A 20015-nucleotide genomic window follows, 5' to 3' on the forward strand; every position below is an offset into this window, starting at 1 on the left:
AAAGTCTTGACCTTGGTGATCAGGCGGTTGGGGGTGTCATGGGCAAAGGCAGGGAACTTGAGAAGAGGAGCCGCCAGGAGTGAACATCAGGGAGGGTGAGTGGGCCTGATGTCAGATGGTGGTAGTAAGACATTGGGTGTGAAGGTCACCTGCTTTGGGGGCATCTGGACCTCTTGGAGCTGGCAGGCCCCGGAGGAGAATGCAGAAAGGGAGCAAAGTCGACCCCATCATGAGCTGACGTGACCCTACCCCACTTCACAGGGTGACGCTGACCCCACCCCACTTCACAGGGTAACCCTGACCCCTCTCCCTGCTTCTCTCCCATCTCCCCTTCAGCTGATCTTGATTTCTCAGTTTCTCAAAGTCGGTGAGCTTTCCTGTCCTCCTGGGCTACCATTCCCTAATGTGGAAATGGATCCCCTTTCTCCACACCTCATCCTCTGGTCCCCACAAAGCCTTCTGTGACCACCCACTTCTCCTCAGCCTAGGTTAGATCCCCCTGCTCAGTGCCCTATTGTACCCTGTAGCCCCACGAGACGGGGACTCTGTGAAGGAGGAACCTTGCCTGTCTCATTCATGGTTATAACTCCGGGCACCCAGCACTATGCCTGGAACATGGTAGGTAGATGCTCAGTGAATATCTGATGACTGCATGAATCTCATCTAATGCATCCAACAACCCCATCCTTATTTACAGATGAGGAAGCTGAGGCTCAGAGAAGTTCAGTCATTTGCCCAAGGTCTCAGGTGACATCCAGGACTCTGACCCAAGGTGTTTGGTATACAGGTTCACCAGGACTGCTTTTCCCCTTATGCATTGAAGAACCAGGAGGTGTCCCAGGGAGATGGGAGCCAGGGAACCCTGGGGGATGACTTCCACCCCCAACACACGCAGTGTTGGCCACACGAGTTTCAGGAGAGCCTGAGAGATTTTCCAGGGCCCTGCGGGTGGGGGCACAGATGTGAAGGAGTGAAGCCTTGGGAGGAGAGGGGACTGCCAGGCAAGGGGAGGAGCTGTGATGAAAGCATCTGCTTGCCTCCCCAGGAGCGGCTCCTGCTGTCTGTCCTTCCCCGTCACGTTGCCATGGAGATGAAAGCAGACATCAACGCCAAGCAGGAGGATATGATGTTCCATAAGATTTACATCCAGAAACATGACAACGTGAGGTAGGGCTGAGGCTGGGGGGTGAGGCCAGGGTGGGAAGACCAAACCCCAAAGGAGATGACATCCCCCCTCCCTCCCCTTCAAGAGGACACAGCCCAACAGAGTGGTCTGGTGGCTTTGGAATGTGTGTTGTCTGGAGTGCCCCAGCCCTACCCCTTTAGGTCTGTTAAGTGATTTGGTACTGGTGGGAGGAGGTGAGGCTGAGGGAGAGGATGTAGAAGGAAGGAGGAGGAAGAAGAAAGCCACACCACCAGCTGTTGGGGAAACTCCTAGCCTAACAAGAGAGACAGAAAGCATAGATGTGGGGCCCGAATGTCACCATCATCATCTCAATCTTCACAGCAGTTTCCATACCTTCTAAGCTAGTGTGTGCCAGGCACTGTACCACCTTATTACTAATCCTATCAGGAGGCTGACAGCCCTGCAGGGTAGGGACCCTTATCAGCATCCTTTGTATGGGGACGGCTGAGACCCTTGCCCAAGGTCACTCAGTCAGGAATGGTAAAGCCAGGGTGCTCCCAGGTCGGCCCACTCCAAAGCCCATGCTCTTTTTATTGCCTGTTTGCTGCTGCCCTAGACAGAAGTGCTGACAGCAGGGACGTGCAAGCAGATGTAGATTAATAGAGTGCAAAATCCGCTTCTGCATATTCCATGGGGACACGAGGCGATGCAGTGGCCTTCATCCAGCGTGGCTCCTGGAAAGCCGATAATCCTCCCACATGCCCGGAAGAGGAACTGCTGTGTTTGCCTTTGAGGGGTTACTTTCTCCCTGGGAGCATTTTCCTAGGACCCACAGTCCTCTAAGATTGGTGTAAAGAGAACCTTTTGGAGGTTTGGGTTGAATTTTCCATAAAGACGTTAAATGGAATAATATCCCCACCTTAGGACGTGTAGAGAAACAGCCTTCTTCATCAGAACAAATCCCAGAGGCCCAAGGTTCAGCTGGAAAGGAGGGACCTGCCAGGTGGTCCCAACACATATATACCCCTGTGCTCCACCCTTCTGGAATTTTCTCTCGTGGTCCTGTCTTCACCACCCCACTGGCCCTGGCATGGCTCTGTTCCAGATAGAGCATGGACAAAAGGTCTTTCCTTGATTGCTCTTAGCAGAGCTTCCAGCGGATTTATTTAACTATAAATTGGAACACAAAGTTAAATCCAGGAAAGTTGCCCTTCAGAAACAGTCCTGCACTCAAGGCACAGGTTCTCAGCCTGGCTTGGCCAGTACTTCCAGCACATCTGGCCACCTCTGTGTCTTCCCAGAACGTGGCCCTCTTACCCCTCTGTCCTCCCACAGGGCGGGCATCGCCTCAATGCCCAGCCTTCTGTTGCTGGCTCTTGGGCCCCCAGCCCTCCAGCAGAGGTCAGTCTCAGGCCTCTTCCCCAGTGAGTGGCCCAGCCCAGGGTGGCACCCCCTCCATCCCTCTGCTCCCACAGAGGCTGCGACTTTGGGTCAATAAAAGAGCAGTACCCTCATCACAGAGTGGCCCGAGGATCTGCATGGCCAGAGTCAGACCCCAGCCACAGTGGGGGTTCTAGAATGTGCTCAGGATCAATGACAGCAATCAGGAAAGAGATGAAAGGGAAAAGCCAAGATGCCATCATTTGCATGGGGATAGATGTAATTCTGGCTCTGAAATTGCCAGAACTAGGGGTGGCTGGTTCACATCAGAGGCCAGGCGCAAGCAATCATATGCAAATCTCCCGCTGGAGCCCCTTTCCCTGTTTCATCAGCCGCTGCCCCGCTTGCTGGGTGCAGCTTTTGATGGAAACACATTGTTTGCTCTGGTCTCTGGTTTGGGGCTGAACCTTTGGCTTGGGTTGGGGGTTGAGTAGTAGGTGGAGGGATGACATCACAGTGTAGAAATGCACTTTGGGGCTTGGCTTGTGGTCCAGTGACTAGCCCTGGGGCCCGGAGTTAGGCAGCCCTGCATGTCATCCTGACTCTGCTGTGTGACCAGGGCAAGTTACAGGCATTGAGCCACTCTGAACCTCAGTATCCTCATCTGCGTGAAGATAGGAAGAGTACCTAGTTAACAGGGTTGTAAAGAGTAAATGAAATAATGTGAGGAAAGTGCTTAGGACAATATCTGGCACAAAACAAGTGTTCGCTAATTGAGAGCAGCTCTTATTGTTGTTACTGTTATTATTATGATTATTATCGCACTTCTATCAACAAAGAAAGGCCTGGGGATTCTCGAGCTGGAGTGGAAGGGTGATGAGTCACATTCGTCAACTCTCTGTGGAGTTGTAATATTTAGAGAGGGTGATGACATGCTGTTCTCTAACCCCACTGAGAGCAAGGCCACAAGAAAAATAAATCAGCTCTGCCGTGTGACAGATTGGGCCTGGCTCTAAGGAAGGGAAGAGGCTAATGGGTGGCAGGAAAGTTTGGCCTGGGTGAGGAAGGGTGACAGACAGGCACCCACCACGCTCCGTGACCTCATTCTCCCCTGGCCCTGAGGCCACGAGGAGAATTACTGCACAGCACATAACCCCCAGGATTCTGGGGGGCCTGTCAAATGCTCTGGTGTTGAGTTACCACCTGTGGGCTGAGGCAGGCCAAAGGCCAAGGAACCCTTGAGACCCCTGTGGGTCCCCCAGATGCCTCTCCTATCTGATACGTGGTGACAGGTGGAGATGTTTCAGCCTCTCTGGTTGAACAAGTCACTTGGCTCTGGGGTCATTGCCAGATTCAGACCTAGGGCTTTGAGAGCCCCCCTGCCTACCCTCACCTCCTCCCAGACCCCTGCCCCTCCTGCAGCTGCAGCGTCAAGGTCAGAGGAGGGCCGTGCCATCCCCACACCTGGGACAAGGGCCTCCAGGACATGCCAGCAGAGGCCGCTCTAAGCCGGGACCTCCGTGCTCGGCCTTGGGAGGAGGGAGACAGGGATTAGAGGGAGGGGCCGCCCAGCGAAGGCACCACATCGGGAGAGGCAGAGTAAAGGCACTGACGCAGCCGGAACCCCGTGCCAGTGGGCACTCTTGCAAAGAGGTCACCATTGTGGAGGAAGATAAGTGCTTGTATTGAGCCGACTAGTTCATACACCCTGCTCTGCCACTTAGTAGCTGTGGGGACTTGGGCAGGCTACCTAGTCTGAGCCTCAGTTTTCTCTTCTGTGACATGGGAATGCTGATGTCCACCACCCATCCATTCAGCAAAGGTTTAACCTCTGCCTCCATCACTGGGAACTGCCGGCTGTGCTCTCAGACACTCAGCTAGAGGCAGGAACCATGGTGGGGACTGAGGGGGACACGTCTTTGTCAGTGGGAAGCTCACCTTGTATTCAGGAGGGCACACACACAAGGATTACTTAGTAAATTGGGAACGTATCACATGGGGAGTAGGGGTAGCGACCCGGGGGACCTGGACTTTGCATGCTAGCAGGGTATGATGCTAAACAACTCACCACTCAGGCAGTCCGTTACAGTTGTGACAAAAGCCACTGAGGAGCAGAGCCTGTAAGAGGGGGCCCTGGGGCTTCTTGCAGGGGTGCAGAAGGGTAGAGGGTGTGCAGTATGTAAAGCGTCTGCCCCAGGAGGTGGCTGCAGACTGTTCCCCCTGTGAAGGCAGAGCAGGCTCCTGGGAGGCTACCAAGCAAGAGTCAAGGTCAGGTCACCCTGTAGTCCAAAGATTTCAGGGAGCAGGGGAAACCTAGCCAGGCTGAGAGGGTCCTGGCTGAGTGAGAACGGCCCATACCTGACTGGCCAGGACACCGGAGCCCTCAGGTTTACAGGTTGTGGGTGGTGGGGAGGATCACTCCAGAGACCCCACTGTCTGTGGGATGGAGAGAAGGCCACCTCCTCCAGGGGACGCTGCACCTCTGCTGAAGAAATACCTTCCTCACAGGGCTCCATCTGTTTGGAACTTGGGAGGGGTTCAGGATAGAGCACGGGGGTCTGGGCTCACTGGCTTGAAGGAGAGCCTCATCCTCAGAGACCCAGGAGCCCTGGGGGGCTGGAGCAAGGGGAAGCTGCGGACCTGGGGATGTAGTACACAGTGGGGGGTAGCAGGATCTGGGGAGGGCTGCCGTGCACCCCCTTCCCTTCTCTCCCCAGCCTCTCCCGAACCTCCCCCTTTTAAGATTATCATCTCCTCTCCCGTCTCCTTCAAGGACTTGGCTGTGTCCCCAGGTCGCCCTGGTGTCTGGCTCAGCTGTGGCGTGGTTCTGAATTATAATGACAGTGCTACAATGTCCGCGATGCTCAGATACCCGTGGGTGGATGGTGCACCCTGTGGGCAGAGAGGAAAAATGTCTACCTCCCCATGTCCACAGCCAGCAGACCAATGAGAGGAGTGGTCTACAAACACACAGCATTCCTGTCTCCAACCTGACACTAAGAAAAGATTCTTGTCATATCTCACATCAATTACAGAGAAAGTGTTCTCTATATTATCAGCTCATTCATTCCACAAGCATTTACTGAGCTGCTACTATGTGTGCCAGGCATGACTCAGAGCAGATAGAGAAGACAGCCTGCTTGCCCCTTAGGGAGTACCCAGCCCTCCCCAGTGAGGGGCCGCTGGGCCGGGTGCCGTGGGAATAGTGGCTGAGCACCCAGCTGGCCCTGTTGGGGGAGCCACAGGGGTTGGGTCTTTTAATTAGTCAATCAATTAATTATTTTAGTTGTGGTAAAATATACGTAGTATAAAAGGTACCATTTTAATAATTTTTAAGTGTATGGTTCAGTGGCATTAAGTACATTCACATTGTTGTGCAACCGTCACCACCTTCTGTCTCCAGAGGCTTTTTTCATCTTGGGGAACTGAAATTCTGTACTCATTAAACACTGACTCCCCATTCCTCCCATCCTGCCAGCCCTGGCAGACACCATTCTACTTTCCATGAATTTGGCTACTCTAGGTACCTCATATAAGTGGAGTCATTCAGTATTTATCTTTTTGTGTCTGGCTTATTTCACTTAATGTCTTCAAGGTTCATCCATATTATAGAATGTGTCAGGTGTTCCTTCCTTTTTAAGGCTCAATCACATTCCATTGTACGCATAGACCACATTTTGTTTACCTGGGCATCCATTCATGGATACTTGGGTTGCTTGCACCTCTTGGCTATTGTGAATAGTGCTGCTGTGAGGATGGGTGTACAAACATCTCCTTGAGTCCCTGCTTTCAGTTCTTTGGGGTGTATACCTAGAAGTGAAATTGCTGTGTGATTTGATAATTCTATTTCTAACTTTCTAGGGAGCCCCGTACTGTTCTCCATAGTGGTTCACAGTATTACCTTTGCATCAGCAGCACACAAAGCTTCCAGTTTCTTCGCATCCTTGCGTGGGGTTGGGTCTTGACAACAGACCTGAGTTTGTCCTGGGACACAGGATGGGGACTGGTGGGGAATGGATCCAGCAACTGTGTGAACTCCAACTGGGGGGCCCTGGGGGGAACAGAAAGGGAGAGCCATCAGGGTGCAGGGGCACTGACCAGTTGAACATGTCAGGCTGTCTTTGAAACAACTGGACTCAGTTGTGCTTCGTGATGCTAATTCTAAAAAGGATTCAGACTTAAGAAGGCTGATTCTGGGCAGGGTGAGTCAAAGAACACATTGTGAAGATGGAAGGGTTAGAATCGGGGCCTAAAAGAAGAATGCAATTTTTTTGACCTTTTAAAAATTAACATTTTTATTGTATATACAAAGGGTGTATGTTCTTTGTAGAAAAATTGGAAACTAGGAGCAGCACGAGAAGAAAACAAAAAGCACCCATCTCCTCACCACTACATCTCGGCCCTGGTGCAGGGGCCCTCACTTCCGCGCTCCTCCTTTAGGGAGCATTTCCCCAATTCTCACAAGTCGCTGTAAACAGAAAGCCTGTGGGTGCCATGAGGGTTCACCGTGCAGTGGTGGGAGGAGGATTTGGTGTGTAGAAACAAGAGCGAAGGGCTGGGGGTTGGAATGGGGTCTGCAGAAGGCCCTGCAGCCGGCCATGGGGATCCCAGGTCATACCTTGACCCCAGATTCCCCTGGACCCAGTCCTGCCAGGTGCCAGGCTAGTCACAGGGCTCTCTCCTTTCCGAAGGAAGGGGTCCTGTCTCCGTGGGAGTGGAGTGGGAACGGACGTCCCGGGACGGATGCTCCCTGTAGAGGTGTGCACAGACACCCAGCGTGTTCAGCATCCTCTTCGTGGCCTTCTCCTTCGGCCCCTCCCTGCCTGTGCCCTCAGGAGGCCCTCTGGCTGCTCCCCATGCAGATGCCCTGCTCTAATCCATTCCCCCACCCCTTGGAAAAGACCCAGTGGTTTGGTGTCCATTCTCAGCCAGGTGTCGATGGGACCACATCTGATTGTCCTGCTCTCCTAGTGCACACGGGTGACCCACCGCCCCTCCTTTATCGTACAAGGGGTGTGGACCCACATGGCTCTCCAGGTTGTACAGCTTGGAGCAAATGGAGGGATGCTGAGGGAACAGCCCTGTCGGTCCAAAAGAGACCCCTGGCCTGTGGCTGGGCCTCCCCAGGCTACACACTGGGGGCCTCTGGGGCTCTTCCTGCCCTGCTTCACCAGGACCTTCAGCTACCACAGGGCTCCCCACCCCCAGGGCCTCTGTTTCCCAGGTCCCTGTGCCTCCTGGGCCCCCGTGGACAGACAGATGGTTTGCCTCTTGGCATTTCTTAAATTTCCTGTCCATGCCAGACGAGGAATGCAGGAGCTCAGAGGGGCAGGTCCTTGTGCTGTTGCCCACCCAGCCCCCTAGGCGAACCCAGCTCCTGGCTATCCAGAAGCTCTGTCAAGTCCTGGGGCCTGTTGGCAGCGACAGGGAGCAACAGTGAGGATATGCACTTAACCAGAAACGCACATGGTGAGTCTGAGCTGAAGCTGCAACAAGAGCTGAGGGCCTGCCGTGGTCACTGGGATGAAGAGTCTGCCTGCTCTTGCCTCTGGAGCAGCATGGACCGTGAGTGATGGATGGAAGGCAATTAGGGAGGCGCGCATAGCGGGAGCGGGCCTCCCCAGCTTCTGTGCGCCCACCACGAGGCCCTGATTGCGTTGCCAAGATGAGCTCCCAAGTGGGACTAATCAATGAATTAGTACCTTCCTGCAAGTCTGGGCCCTGTGCTGCTGTGAGATGGCCTTGGGCATGACCGAGGAGCAGAGCAGGAAGCCTTGGCCCGCAGAATAGACAGCCTGCCGTTGGGTAAACCTTGTAACACAGAGGAGCCTCCAGAAGTGACAGTCGCTAAGCAGAATCCTCCCCCGAGGCGGCAGAGGAGTGTGACTTCGCCTCTGGCAGGAGGAGGGGGGAATGTGGAGGTGGCAGAGTTCCCATAAATGTGTGGGAGACGCTGTAGGGTTCAGAGCTGGGACCTGTCCAAGCTTCCACACAAGTTAGACGCCTTGCTTTGAGCCACCTCCTCCCTGGCCGCTGGTCACTGTCACACCACCTGAAGGAAGAAGGCCAGCCACCTACCCATCCGTAATTCCTTGGCAGCTGTTGAAAGAACTCCTTCTACAGAAGAGTCGGTCCTGGCAGACTGGAGGGAGGCTCAGGCTTTCTAAGGCGCCCAGAGGCCCCTTCCACACGGGCGCTGTTTCTCACGTCTCCAGCACAGACCCGGAGGCTGCCTGGCCCCCATAACCATCCCACCTTTTGCTCTGTGAACACTGCTGGGTGTCTGCTGGGTGCCAGGCTCCCCAGGCTCGCGTCTCAGATGGCATGCTTGGGACCCCAGGAGGTCCAGTGGGTGGGGTAGAAGAAAGAGCTCCTGGAGTAACTGGTCCTGACTCTTCCTTGCTTTAAACTAAGACTAGTCTCTTCCATTCAACAAATATATGTTAGACACTGAGTTCAAATATATACTGAGCTGTGTCCTCCTAGGGGATACGCTGAAGTCCTAAACCCTGGTACCTGTGAATGTGACCTTATTTGGAAATAGGGTCTTTGCAGATGAAATCAAGTTAAGAGGAGGTCAGGAGGGTGGGCTCCTAATCCAATGTAAGTAGTGTCTGCGTAAGAAGAAGAAAATGCTGTGTGAAGACAGAAACGCATGGGGAGAGCATCGTGTAACGAGGGAGGCAGAGATTAGAATGACGCAGTGGCCATCAAGGAAGGCCAAGGATCGGCAGCCACCCACAGAAGCTAGGATGAGGCAAGGAAGGAGTCTACCCAGAGTCTCAGAGGGAGCAGGGCCCTCTGACACCTAGATTTAAGACTTCTAGCCTCCAGAACCATGAGAGAATACACTTCTGTTGTTTTAGGCCACTCAGTTTGTGGTGACTTGGTATAGCAGCCCTAGGAAACTAATACAGACACCTGCTATGTGCTGGATATTGCGCGAGGTGTGTGTGTGCGGAGGTGGGTGGATAGAGCGGAGGGCGAGGGCAGTGGGACCTGTCCTCATTCACTCAGTCATTCAATTGAAAATTTTATTGAGCAAGTGCTCTGTGTGCCAGACACTGTGCTGGGGGCTGGGATGTAGCCCTGAAAGGGATAGTCCCAGATCCCTCCTTCCAAGACTTTACATTCTAGTGGGGAGAGACAGACAGAAGCATAATAATAAATGACAACAGTAACAGCAACAAAAATAATATATTAAATGGTGAAAAGTGTGATGGAGAAAAAGACAGCAGGGAAGGGAGATGGACCTATGGGAGGGGTTGTAAATTTAAATAGGGTTGTGGAAGCCTTGAGAAGCTGACATTTAAACTTGCATATTACCAGGAAAGATTAAAATAAATCAAAACAGAACAAAAACAATCAATAGCCAAGCCCCACCCCAGGACAATTAAGTCAGAATCTCTGGGGATGAGGCTCGGGGACCTCTCCATAGGAAAGCTCCCAGGTCATTCTAAAGGACGCCCGGTCTGAGAGTCTCTGGTCTAGCGGGCTGAGAGCTGCAGTGGGGGAAAGTGCTCTCCCAGGCCCGGTGGGGCCCCCTGTGGAGGAGAGCAGGGTCGCAGCCCGCCCGTGCCATAGAGGGCGGGCAGAGGTGTCCCCGCTGAGTGGCTCTGGCAGGTACAGGGCTCAGAGCTCAGTGAAGCGAGGCCCCCGAGTCCTGGTGTCTGTCGGCTTTGCATTTGAAATACTGATTCTTGCTGGAGGAGTTCTTTGACTCTAGAGCAGCCGATCTTGACCCTAGCTTCCCTTAGCTTTGATTTCCTAAGAGTTAAAGAAGAATTTCTAGGGCAGCTATGTAAGGGTGCTTTTACAAAGACTGGGAGAGACCTTTCCCTTCCTCCTGGGTGGGGCGGGGCGGCTGCCTGAGAGACTGAGAGGCTGGGAGGTGACAGGTGGCTTAGGGTGGGGTGTGCACTTACTTAAGGAGTAGGGGTCAGCGGGGGGAGCATGGCCGCTCCCCCTCACATGCTCCTCTGTCCCCAGCATGGGTGTCCACAGACCTCTCTGGGTGGGGCGCTGAGCCTGTCTGCTGCACCAGCCACCAGGCCTCAAAGCTTGATGGAGACTCTGGCTCCCTTCATCTTCCGAGTCCCTGCCCTGTGGCTGCCACTCTGGAGCAGCTCCTCTGAGTTCTGAGGCCCATGGGCTGACCAGCGGTCTCTCCTCCCCCACCTCCCCCTCAGTGTTACTTCTTTCCCCTTCACTGGTCTCCTCTCTCATCAGCTCCCCCAACTTCTCTGCTCTCTTTGGCTTTCCTCTTGTGGTTGTCTTTGCTGATCTGGGCTGGGGTCAGAGTGGCTGGAGGAGCCAGGATGCCGGGAAACAGCCCTGGGCTTGGGGATGGGAACTGCTCTCTCATACTTTTCCTGGGAGGTGACGCAGCCTGGCCCAAGCCCTGGGAGGCGCTCCTTGGTGGCCCAGCCTGTTTCACTTCCCCTCGCGGGAGCTGGTGTGGAACTGCCGAGTGCGTCCTCTCTTGATGGAGTCCTTTACTTGCCACACCTACCCTCCACCTCCCTCTGCCCCATAGACAATGCCAGACCAGTGAATTTTGCTTTCACTGGTTTAAGATGACTGTGGGGCCAACAGACAGCATAATATTTATTGGCTCATCTCCTGGACTGTGGAGCCAGGTTGCCTGTATGGCCTTGGGCAGCTGACTCAACCTCTCTGTGCCTCAGTTTTCTTACCTATAAAAGAGGATTCCAGCTCTGTAGGGTGGTTGTGAGGCTTACATGAATTAATACATGTAAAGTGCTTAGAACAGTATCCAACTGTTTCAAAATGTAGATATTATCATTATCCAAGTATGGTGAGGCCAACAGACCAGGAGACAGCTGCTACTGAAGACAGTTTTACTCACAGTTTCTGAGAGGAGAGGGCACATTACGCCATGGGGTGGGGCACGTAGGGAAGTGTGGGGATCAGTCAGGAGCCTGAATGAGGGGAAGTGTGGGTAAGAGCCCATATTGTGATTTCTGCCAGAAGGAACAGGAGAGAGAGGGTACGCAGGCTTGGGGTTGGCTCATTTGAATAATGTCAGCGGGCTCTGTGGCATAGGACAGTCCTGAGTTACACGGCCCCTGTCCCTGGGGTGATTCAGGCAGGGGAGTAGTGATCCAGGTGTCAGAGCCCGACGCAGGTAAGGGGGCTCCAGACTCTAAGTGAGTGGTTGACTATCACTTGGAACTGGCTGGCCTTAGAGGGGCAGGCTCCCCAGGTCAGTAAGGCCCCAAATGTCAGGTATCAGAATGAAAAGACATGCTTAATGCACACCCACACACTAAATATGTTTAGGTCTATGTTCTAATTTAAACTGAGACCATTGGCCTGGAGCCCCAGGAGCCCCGTGGATCAGAGGAGGGAGCACAGGCCGCGGGGAAGCGTTCCCCGCCAAGCCGTCAGTGGCTCCTCCCTGAGGCCTGGCCTCCTCGTCTGTGGGGTGGGACACCAGCCCTTCTTCAGGACTGCCTGGGGGACTCAGTGAGGTGGCAGGTCCAAAGCCCAGCCCTGTGCCCAGCCACCAGGAGCATCTCAGCACAGGAGAGTCACTAAATTGTGGTGTCCATTTTAGGAAAAACTCCAGGGGCCCTTACACATTCCAGCCCTAGGGCCTCCCCCCTGGGAGTCTGTTATGAGAAAAAAGGAAGACGTGTTCAATCTCAGGAACAGATAAAAGATCATAGCCCACAATGCAGGGACCAGTTGGGCAGCTGACGGGGGCCCGGGGATGAAGGAGCTGGCAGGGACAAGGTGAGGGGTTTCCAGAGATGCTTACCGGTTGTGCCTCCCTCTCTCTCCTCCCTCAGCCTCTTTAGTCTGTCCCTTCCAGAGAACTCCCTTGGGATGAAGGGCTTGGGGTAGGATTCCCCAGTGTATGGGGTCGGAAAGTGAGACCTCTGTATCCCTGCCACGAGGGCCTGAAACACCTTCAGAGCAGATGAACCAAAGTCCCCCTCTTGGGCCCAGCTACCTTGAGGGGGCCGCTCAGGAGTCAAACGAGGCAGATCTGAGAGGTGACTCAGATTGGGGACGCTGGGCCCCGTCTGCATGACCTCAGACAGCCGCACATGCCCAGGCCTCATGTGCCGGCACCCCCCTTTCCTCCTGGGTGGGAGTGAGGGTGCAGGGAGATAGAGAGGAGGGCTGTCCCCTCCTGCATCTCTGGGCTAGCTGGGAGAGGCCACCAGTGTCAGCTCTCTTTGTCCCCTCCCCAGCAGCTGTTTGGGGCCCTCAGGACTCACTCAGGCAGCCCTCTGAGGTGGAAGATGTCCCAGCAGTGTCCCCCTGACCTTCCTCCCTCATGGGGATCTTCCCTGCCTGTCTCCACAGCATCCTGTTTGCGGACATTGAGGGCTTCACCAGTCTGGCATCCCAGTGCACTGCCCAGGAGCTGGTCATGACCCTCAATGAGCTCTTTGCCCGCTTTGACAAGCTGGCTGCGGTGAGTTGCCCTGCCCATGGTCCTGGGGCCCCCATGCGCCCGAGCCTGGTCCGGAAAGGTGGCCTGGTCTGGGCTGCCTGAGGTAGGGTGCTGTGATCAAGGACTTGCTGACCCCTAGGCACAAGCACGTTGCTGCCGTGTGCCCTGCTGGGCTGAGCTCACTGTTGGGAACTGGTGAGCAGGGGCCCTGTGGGCTGTGGCTTTGTGTCCTCACACCCATGTCGGCCCCGGTCATACTCTCAGAGATGCTTCCGTAGTGTCACTGGTCACAATGCAGCAAGCCCTCCATCAGCGGATGGGGGTGATGAGGCTTACTGGTAACACTGCCCGGACCCCCGAATTTGTAGACTTTGTATTTAGGGGAGCAAATTTGGTGCCACAGAGTCACTTTCCTGATGAGGTTGGTCAGAGTGATAAGAGAATGAGTCTGGATCCCAAATGGCCTGCAGACAGCTCTGGGTCACCCCCAGGGCTCTGGAAAGAGGACTCTTCCACGTTGGGACATAAGTGGCCCCCAGTGCATGGAGCAGTGAGGGACACATTCGTTCATTAGTCCCTGTTTACACTCTGGCGTCCTTTCCCAGCCTTTGTGGCTTTGAGTGACACTCTGAGACTTTGCAGAGTCCTATGTCAGGGACCACTTTCTGCTGTGTTCTCCATCCCCTGGGCCGTCACAGAATGCCAGACCAGATCATGGATGAGAGGCTGGTGCTGGTCAGAGGTGGTTCCAGGGCCTCTGAAGGCATGGATAATGGGCCTCACGCCTCACTGATTTTATCACTGAACGTGGGCCAGGTGAACGGGACATGCTTGGCCCTTGGGCATTATCAGATGAGAGTCCAGGCCTCACAAACACTCGGGTCCCAGTGTCCCAGCTTCATGAAATAACTTCTGGGAGCTAGACTTGGGCAGCTCAGAGTTGGTGATTAATGACAGTGCATCTCAATCCCAATTATCCCAGGGTGACCCTGCAGCAAGCAGGCACTTCAGCTCTGTGGGTATCTTAGCACACATATGCTTGCTGGTTTAGCAGACTCTCTTGGATAAAAATCTCAGACAGGCTGAGGGTCAGGCGAGCTTTGGTTCAATCTCATTTCTGCTTCAGTCTTTTCATAAAAGAAGAATCAGAAAACTACTCGTAGAACCTTAGGCCAAGAGTTGGAGCGTGCTCGGGGCTGGGAGTCGGGTGGGGTGCTGGTTCTCAGCTTAGGGCCTACATCACCCTGATGAGTCTTCCGTGTTTGCTGCCACAATGGACCAAGTGCATTCTTCCTGGGCCTCAGCAGTGGCCATAAAAGTGAGTTCCTGCGCCGGGGGAGGCTAGAATGCTTCTCCAAGGCTGCTCAGCCTGTCCTCTGTGCCCCACAGCACCCGATAAGCCTGTCCTGGGGCCGGGGCCATGCCTCGTGCCTGTGCTGGGTCTGTGCTTGCTGCCCTAAAAGGCAAGTTATTCCAGGCATGGGGTGAATCTGTTTGCTTCCTGTTTCTTTCTCTCCCACTTCTCTTTCCTACTATTTTTAATTTTTAAAATTAATTTGCTTTCCAGGAGAATCACTGTTTACGTATTAAGATCCTGGGAGATTGCTATTACTGCGTCTCGGGGCTGCCTGAAGCGAGGGCTGACCATGCCCACTGCTGCGTGGAGATGGGCATGGACATGATTGAGGCCATCTCGTAAGTGCCTGTCTCTAGGGGGCCTGCCCACCTGCAGGGACACTGTCCATCTCCGGGGGGTTGCCCATCTGCAAGAGGACTGTCCCATGGCCCAAGTAACTGATGTTGAACAGATTGGGGCAGGGAAACAGTGGGGGAAATCCACTTCCCAAGGACCCCGGCCACAGTGGAGGGTTGATTTGCACCCCCAGGCTTTGAGCCTTCTCTGGGGCTCTTCTGCCCACAGCATCCCTAGAAGCTCTGCACAGAAGGACATGTCCTGCAGGAAGGGAGGGCTTTTCAGACTCCAGGGCAGCAAGAAGTGTGGAGCCAGCTCTCCAGGAGAGGAGGACTGGCTGGCAGTTGGGCTGTACTTTGTGCCATAGGGGGCCTTGCCCTCCAGTCCCTCATGCCTTCTCACAACCACCCAGCCAGGGGTAGAACCTACTGGCCCCATTGCTTCCCAGATGAGAAGATCTGGGCTCACAGGGGCTAAACAGCTCCCCAAGATAACAGCGCTAGGCAGGCAGATGCAAACACAGGTGTTCTCGTTTAAGAAAATCCATCCTTCCTGGGAGCTATAGTAAATAGGATCTTTGGCCAATTCTTGGTCATTGCTGACCACAGAAGGAGCCCCTCCTCCAGAAGAAGCCCCTCCTCCAGAAGAAGGTCTTTAAACAACATGGACAGTCCAAGCTTACATGTCAACCAAAGGAGGTCAAAGATTGCATTCTGGATCAGTAACTTTGAGCTTTGGAAGGAGCCTGGGTAGGGCAAAGGAAAAGCCACAGAGGTCAGAGGTCCTAGTAGCCAGCCCACGTCCATCCTGTTTGGCTCAGTTCCTTTTGGCAGTGTTTGCCGAGTGCCCCTTTGCCCGATCTAGACAGTGAGTCCATCGCCTGGAAGCGCAGAGTCAGTTGAGGGGGAGAGGCCATGCCTCCTGTTGCTCTGATACTAGGCGTGACCAGGAGACACCATCAGGCATGAGAGGGAAACTGTGGTGGAAGGGCCCAAGAGGGGGCAGTTAATTCCATTGGGAGGACAGAGAGAGGCTTCCTGAAGGAAGTGGCCTTGGAGTTAAGCCCAAAGGGCAGAATGAGATATATCAACCTAAGCAAGTGGCCAGAGGCCTTGTGGATGGAAGGCACAGCTCCAGCAAGGGCTGACCCCAGGACAAGAGAGACAATGGATAACGTAAATATTTCCTGCAGTGGGTGTCAGCCTCTCCCTGGTGGGCTGGCAGAGAGCTGGGGCCCACATGGTGTTCCTGGCCACCAGGCCAAGTCAGCCTGCCAGCCCCACAGCTGGCTGAGTGCGCCCATCCCCAGAGTGTCAGGGAGGGTCCAGGTCCCTAAGAGTACACACTGTACCTTCCCCCGGGAGCACTTGTTCCCTCTTCCACAGACCCGAGCTCTTTAGCTTCCATGCCACTGCCCTTCCTACTGGCGGCCCACCCATCTACTGGGGACCCCTGAGTATGTGTGTGGTGCACGTGGCAGGGACTGGAGCTGTCTTCTAGCATGTGGAGCGCCCTTGGTCCCCTGCTCCTGCCCAGCTCCCCTTCTTCCCTGAGCAGGACATGTGTCCTCTCTTTCTTCATTATCTTGCTAACTCTGAAGAAGCAGCAATGTGGATAAATTCGAGAATTGTATGAATGGGGTTTGGAGTGGATATAATTTTCCTATTGACTTGAGTCAGCACTAACATGCATTTGTGTCTTCAGAACACAACTTAATTGTTAACCGATAGGCTCAGGTGCCCTAGTTAAGGAGGAAGCAATGGGGCCTGGGTTTTAGTGTGAGGCACTGCGCCACCTTGTGGGCAAGCTGGGAAACAAAGCCTCTCATGTCTCACAGCACAGGCGCACCAGGGCCCAGCCCCTCCCTTCAGGCTGAATGGTCTCGGACTCAGGATTTGGGCTGGCCCAGAGAGAAATGACTCTTTGACCCCTGCACCTTCTCACGCACCCCGACCCCCTGCCTTCCAGCCACCCCCACTTTCTGCGCCTGGCCCTGACCCCCACCTGGCCTTACCCCTGCTCCATCCCCAGGCTGGTCCGGGAGGTGACGGGTGTGAACGTGAACATGCGTGTGGGAATCCACAGCGGGCGAGTGCACTGCGGTGTCCTTGGTCTCAGGAAGTGGCAGTTCGACGTCTGGTCCAACGACGTCACGCTGGCCAACCACATGGAGGCTGGAGGCAAGGCAGGGTGAGTGAGGGTAGGTGGCTGCTGCGGGGAGCAGGGCTCAGGTGGGCAGGACAGGGTAGCCGCAGCCTTGGGGTTGGTAGAACTTAAGTAGAGGTGACTGTGTAACCAACCCTGACATCACACATGGCAAGTTATAGGTCCCCACCTATAACTTGGAAGCATGGTCCCCACCTTCACCCAGTCTTCACCCAGAAGATATTTACACAAAACCTGGTGGCCTGTTGTGAGATGTGGGAGGTAGAGTAGACTTCCAGAGCAGAGAGGAACCGTGGATAAATTTGGGGGGTAGCCAGGACGTAAGGAGGTGGGACATGAGCTGGCCTGGAAGGCTGGGCAGGATGTGGGCTGGTGAGGAAGGTGGGGCAGGGTGTGCCAGGCTGAGGGATCAGGCTGAGGACAGGCGCAGGGTAGAGGAGAGTACAGTACTTCCAAGGAATGGAAGAAGAGCAGATGGCTTTTTAGGAACCAGTGAGAGAATCAGTGCTTGTACTAGGAAGGACATTCATGCCAGGCTGGGGAATTTGGACACAATCCTGTAGTCAGCAGGAGCCACCTCTGGCTTCTAAGCAGGTAGGCAAAGTTTGTGAGCTGGAGGCCGTGTTCTCCCAGCAGGTTAATGATGTCTTATGTTATTATGATATTAACTTGATGTCGATGTGATATGATGTGGTCGCTGTGGATACGAGCTGGAGAGGGGTCCACCTGAGTCATCTTGATGACACTGGAGGAATACAGTCCACTGAGGTCAGGATCGAGGATGGCGTTAACATTTGAGCCAGAGTTTTGGGCCCTGGGATTTGAATGGTGACTGAGTCGGTTGCAGTTTGGTTCTGTCTGGGAGCAGGGTTTTGAATTCACATCTGCTGCCCTCCTCTCCCTGCTTCCCTCCCCACCTGTAGACGCATCCATATCACCAAGGCCACACTCAACTACTTGAATGGCGACTACGAAGTGGAGCCAGGCTGTGGGGGCGAGCGCAACGCCTACCTCAAGGAGCACAGCATCGAGACCTTCCTCATCCTGCGCTGCACCCAGAAGCGGGTCCGGGGGCCAAGGGCTGGGGTGGGGGGCTTGGTGAGCCAGGGACGGAGGGGCTTCGATCTTTTAGAAAGGAATATTTCTGGGCCTGCTGTTTCCTTCTCTTCTTACTCTTTCCTTGAGTCAAGTCCTGAATTCCTTATGCAGTCCTGGTTCCTGCATCTTAGAAAGGACGTGAGAGCTACAGAGGCCTTGCAAAAGCTCATGGCAAAGAGGGAATGTTTTCATTTCCTTCTGTTGCAAAAAATGCAACAGACCTCAAATCAGTAACAATGCACTAGAAGGCCACGAGAGAAAATGAAGCATCGAGGAGCTCTGTGTATACCTTGTCCTTTTTTTTCCCATTTTTTAAATTGAAATATAGTAAGTTTATAATGTTGTGTCACTTTCTGGTGTACAGCATAATTATTTTCATCTCGTTCCTTGTCTGTTGCCTAAACTAGGTGGCTCTCTCTCTCTCTACCTGTACTTATGTATCTGTTTCTTGAACCTCTGTCTTTCCCCCTCTTTCACTTTCTAGTCTCTGTCTTCTTCCTTCTTTTGTCTCTGCCCGCACTTGCCAAAATATAAAGCTGAATTATTAGCAGACTTCAGTGTTCTATTTTTAATAGTGTCATGTTCCGTATTCTTAATTTTTAAAGGAAATGAGGAGAACCTTTTGTATTTCACCCATTTTTTTCTTTCCCCCTAGATTAAAATGCCTTTTACCTATGAATCTTTCAATTGAATTTATCTCTTGGTCACAGCCCTTTGATAGAGAAAAGCATCCCTGTTTCTTTCCCAAGAAGTTAAAGACAAAATAAGCCATGGGGCAAGCTCAGAAGATGTCTGGAAGACAGCAAAAGTAGACTTTTAAAGGCAGCAGGGCTCTTCCAGGCAGACGTCCACCCTGAGAGGGCCGTCAGAGGGGCACCTCGCCCTCCACAGAAGCACACCCCAGCCCAGGGACCCTGGCTGCGGGGGCCTCGGAGGGAGCTGTTACCATCAGGCCCCGGCGCAGACACCCGGAAGGGGGTGGGGAAGATTTAGGCACTTTGGGGGAAGCTCCTGAGAGGCTTAATGAACTCATTCTTAAACATTTGCTTGTTGTTTGACAGGAGCATAACTGAACTGAAATCCACCTGGGCCCTCCTCCCACACCCTCTTCTCTCGGGGTCACAGAACCTCCAGCCTCACCTTCCTGCCCCTCCCAGGCTGAAGGCTCAACCTCTGCCCTGACTTCTGTGGGTCTTCGTTCTCCTAGCTTGACAAGTGGTTCAGAAAAGATGCAACGGAGACAGAGAGGGACACCACCCACCCCAGCCCCGGCCCACAGCAGTGCCGGCTAGAGCAGACCATGTCCCCTCCCCTCTGCGTCCCTGGCCTGACCGGCTCCCTTCCCAGGCTCAAGGAGGGAGGTGAGGGGAAGGCTGCCTCAGGCCTGCCTGGGCCGCTGCAGCACTCCACCTTGAGCCCGTTTGGGTGGCTGGACAGACAAAGGTTGTGGTTGGCACGTGCGTAGCCAGCTGAGCCCCCGTGAGTATTCTTGTACAACGCGTGACAGCCCTGAACCTCACATTCTAATGAATCAACTTCCTTCTGGTCAGCAGGGCCTGTCCTACTGCGCGCTCTGCTAGAACACGCGTATTTTGGAGATTGGAATCTCAGGTTTCCTCTCCCTCCATCACCCCGAGGCATCTCCGGACCCAGGCTCTGCCCATCCCTAAAATCCTCTGCCAGTGACAGACATTCCCTTGCCTCTTTCTTCCTCACAAGACAGACCTCACCATCCTGTTCTGCTGCTCCCACCTGCACCAGCCAGGGCTGCTGTTGGGGAATTTGGAGGGATTTAGGCTGCTTTCCTGGGAGAGCTTTAGGATCCTGGCAGAACTCTGGGCTGAAGGCTGTGCGGAGAAGAGAGGGGCAGCTGCCTCCACCCCTACCTGGCCAGGCACCTGGGAGGAATGAGAAGCTCCCTGCTCAGGCCCACCTGGCGGGCCCTGCCCACAGGCTGATGTATCTGTGTTGCTCTTCCAGAAAGAAGAGAAGGCCATGATTGCCAAGATGAATCGCCAGAGAACCAACTCCATCGGGCACAACCCGCCACACTGGGGGGCTGAGCGCCCCTTCTACAACCACTTGGGTGGCAACCAGGTGTCCAAGGAGATGAAGCGGATGGT

General features: G+C 54.2%; 1 protein-coding gene across 2 annotated transcripts in view; it reads left to right on the top strand.

Annotated features, from left to right (window-relative positions):
- ADCY5 (adenylate cyclase 5) overlaps nt 1–20015 on the top strand; it is a 137584-nt gene that overhangs the window by 84286 nt on the left and 33283 nt on the right. For both annotated transcript variants that reach the window (XM_072963972.1, XM_072963969.1), the window contains exons 3-8: nt 1046–1167; nt 12845–12956; nt 14503–14630; nt 16660–16818; nt 17718–17859; nt 19873–20013. In XM_072963972.1, the coding sequence (XP_072820073.1) occupies nt 1046–1167; nt 12845–12956; nt 14503–14630; nt 16660–16818; nt 17718–17859; nt 19873–20013 (804 nt within the window). The remainder of the gene's footprint in view (nt 1–1045; nt 1168–12844; nt 12957–14502; nt 14631–16659; nt 16819–17717; nt 17860–19872; nt 20014–20015) is intronic.

Source organism: Vicugna pacos, chromosome 1, assembly GCF_048564905.1.
Source record: "Vicugna pacos chromosome 1, VicPac4, whole genome shotgun sequence".
Classification (NCBI taxonomy): domain Eukaryota; kingdom Metazoa; phylum Chordata; class Mammalia; order Artiodactyla; family Camelidae; genus Vicugna; species Vicugna pacos.